General features: G+C 39.1%; 1 protein-coding gene across 1 annotated transcript in view; it reads right to left on the bottom strand.

Moving 5' to 3' along the window:
* Positions 1-2,911, bottom strand: part of pds5b (PDS5 cohesin associated factor B) — a 35,022-nt gene that overhangs the window by 15,758 nt on the left and 16,353 nt on the right. Inside the window, exons 8-11 of the mRNA XM_032533556.1 lie at positions 2,450-2,590; positions 1,688-1,803; positions 1,127-1,221; positions 738-883 (exon numbers count right to left, since the gene is read on the bottom strand). Coding sequence (XP_032389447.1) covers positions 738-883; positions 1,127-1,221; positions 1,688-1,803; positions 2,450-2,590 — 498 coding nt within the window. The remainder of the gene's footprint in view (positions 1-737; positions 884-1,126; positions 1,222-1,687; positions 1,804-2,449; positions 2,591-2,911) is intronic.

Below are 2,911 nucleotides of genomic sequence, written 5' to 3'. Positions count from 1 at the left end.
GCTGAAAATGTCCCCGGATTTTGTCTGAGAAATCTGGTCACCTTAACTTAAAGCCCTGTTTGCCCCAAAATGGATGAGACAAAAATGTGGTTAGACTAATGCCATCTAAAGTCCTACACAAAACAGAGGGGGATGTATGTTTTCTAACCAAAGACATGCCAACAAAAGATATATTCCACTAACTGCCAGCATTTAATAAAGCATCATCTCATAAAGCCCACAGAGTGCAAGGGCTTACACTCTAACCAGCAATTAGGCGCAACCCCTGGAACGAGCTACAAGGCTCTAAGAGAGTCAACTCAACAACAAACCATAACATGACTGTGTGCTTTCCTCCAGTTAATAGACACATATTCATTCTTTTTTCATAGCAAAAAACATGGTGCTGACAGTTACCACCAAAGATTAGAGAGTTCAACATTTCACACAGCAGAGATTCACATTGATTTAAAACTAGCAGGTTTGAAAATTTGTTTAATTTTGTATAAATAAATAATTGTAGTTGTTTGCGGCTCATACGATTGTCCTTGTTCAGGTTCTGACTCTACTGCTAGGAAATCTTTAAGATCAACAGAAATAAGAGAGACTTAATTTATATTGTGTTAAATATCTAAATTGGCTGAAATAAATGTGATTTTTTTTTTTTGGGCCATATTACGCAGGCCCACGTACAACACACTGACAAACAATATGAGAACATACCAAGTCTAAACACACACAAAAAGGTGCCCACTTACTCTCTTGTCCAAAGTCCTCTCTTTGACAAAATTAAGCAATGCATCATTCACTAGAGACAAATCTTTCTTGGCAGCAGTTACTATAGAGACAATGACGTCATGACGGATGGCCTCCTCTGGATCATGTGACCTGACCCTCAAGAATTCTGGGAAAGAAAAAAGGAACAATTGAGTGGGATGTGGGAGAACCTGACCAAATTGCTTCTCATTTCTTATAAGTTGAAAGAAACCACAAGTAATTTTTTTTTATTATTTTAAGAAGCTTGTAATTAGTAAAGTGTTGTGGTGTCATATACATTTAGTGGCAAAATAACAACACCGATCAAAATGAGCAGGTTTCCCAAAAATGTGTCTGCAAGAACAAAGTCAGTGCATTTCAGCTGATTTACCTGTGAGGTCTTTGGCCAGGTCTGGGTGGTTCATGAGACAATGACTGGCAAACTTGACACACTCCAGTCTGATAGGCACATGGATGTCATTAAACCTTTGGGTAAATAAATTAATGTTATAATCAGCAACTCCACAAGGCAAAAACATAAATAACCCAGCAGGTACTTGCTGCATGCGCACACCGCACACCAGGAAGCCAAATGTAACACTTTAATGACTATAATGCAACAAAGTCATAAACCAAGAGAGATCTTACAAAACAAGCTTATTTCAAACTGAAAATAGCAACAAAAACTATCGTGTGTGTGTGTGAAACAAAGTACAACAAGTATAACATGAATGAAAGCTTTTTTTACCAAACCAAGTGTGATGGTGTAAAACTACAACAAACTATATTTTAATAACATCCCTGTTTCATATTAATCCAAGAGTGAACCACCAACAATACAAAACAATAATTGAATGCTGAAAAAAACAAAACAAAAAAAACAAACAAAAACAAATCAAATATGGTTGACATGAGGATCCGTCGATGCCATAGCCACAAAGCTGTAACCCACCTGCCCAGGTAACACTGCCAGAGTGGTTTGTTTTGTGCAGCCAACTCAGAATCCTTGGCTCCAAACATCTTAGCCAGCAGCTTCACCACCTGCAGCCTCTCGTCATTATCATTACTCTGCAGAGACAGGAGGAAGGTAAGAGACAGAGAGAAAAATGATGCAGAATTTGGCTGTGTCGAATGGACATACACTCTAAGACATTTACATTGACTACATTGGCAACAGTGTATAGTTTGTGGGGGAGAGATTATATCGCAGCTATTATTTTGAGGAGACGGCAGTGATCTACCCTCCCTCTGAACAGTCAATGAGCGTTATCCATCAGCAGGAGGTCTTTATGAGATGCAGCAGAGGCAACATTATGCTGACTGCTCTATCTTTCTAAAATGAATCAACAAACCTGCAGAGAAAGTGAAAATGTGAAATTCTGTGGGTAATAGGTCAGAGAATTCGTTTTTTTTGTTTGTTGTGTGGATAAACTCGTTTTAACCTAGCTTCCATCTCTATAACTGCTTTTAATATCACAACAAAATCGAACAACAACCATTATAATCATAGTTATGTTTTGTTTCTGTCAAGTGCCCTAATAAAGTTTAGTAAGGTGTATTGCACAAAACAATTATACAAACAGCATGATATGAGAAATGTAAGACATCCATTTAGGCACACGCAGCAGAACAAAAGGTAGACATTAAAAGTTAAAAAACCACAAAGCAGTTTGGTGCTTCAATGTTCAACTGAAAGAAAGTTTTTTTCCTATACCTTGAGCTTAAACTCGAGCTGCGGCAGCACTGAGAGCAGCAGGTGGCTGTCTATGTTGTAAAGCTCCAAGATGAGGTCAAAAACATGTTCGGACAGATCGCTGACTGAGGTCTTTCCCAGCATCAGCACCTGGTTGAAGAACTGATGAGAAGGACAGAGGGGGAGGAATAATGGTTGATAATAACATCATTGCATCCAAAATACATCCCACATGACCCTGCAACTTATTTATGATTTATTGATATTGTTATCTTAGTGAAGAGGTTCTTTTAGAGAGGTCAGGTATAGAACAGCATCTCTGGAGCCATTAGGGATTCAGTGTTTTACCCAAGCACACCTCAGCTCTGTATGAACCAGGGTCCTCCAGTTGTGAGCCTATTACACCCTATTTCTTGACTGGGTAAACACCGCCCACTCCGTCGGCAAGTTGATTTTGCCCTGCAGCTCGGTCTGGAAACCTGC

Source organism: Etheostoma spectabile, chromosome 13 (assembly GCF_008692095.1).
Source record: "Etheostoma spectabile isolate EspeVRDwgs_2016 chromosome 13, UIUC_Espe_1.0, whole genome shotgun sequence".
In the NCBI taxonomy this organism is placed as follows: Eukaryota; Metazoa; Chordata; class Actinopteri; order Perciformes; family Percidae; genus Etheostoma; species Etheostoma spectabile.
This window is presented reverse-complemented; position numbering and strand designations above follow the sequence as displayed.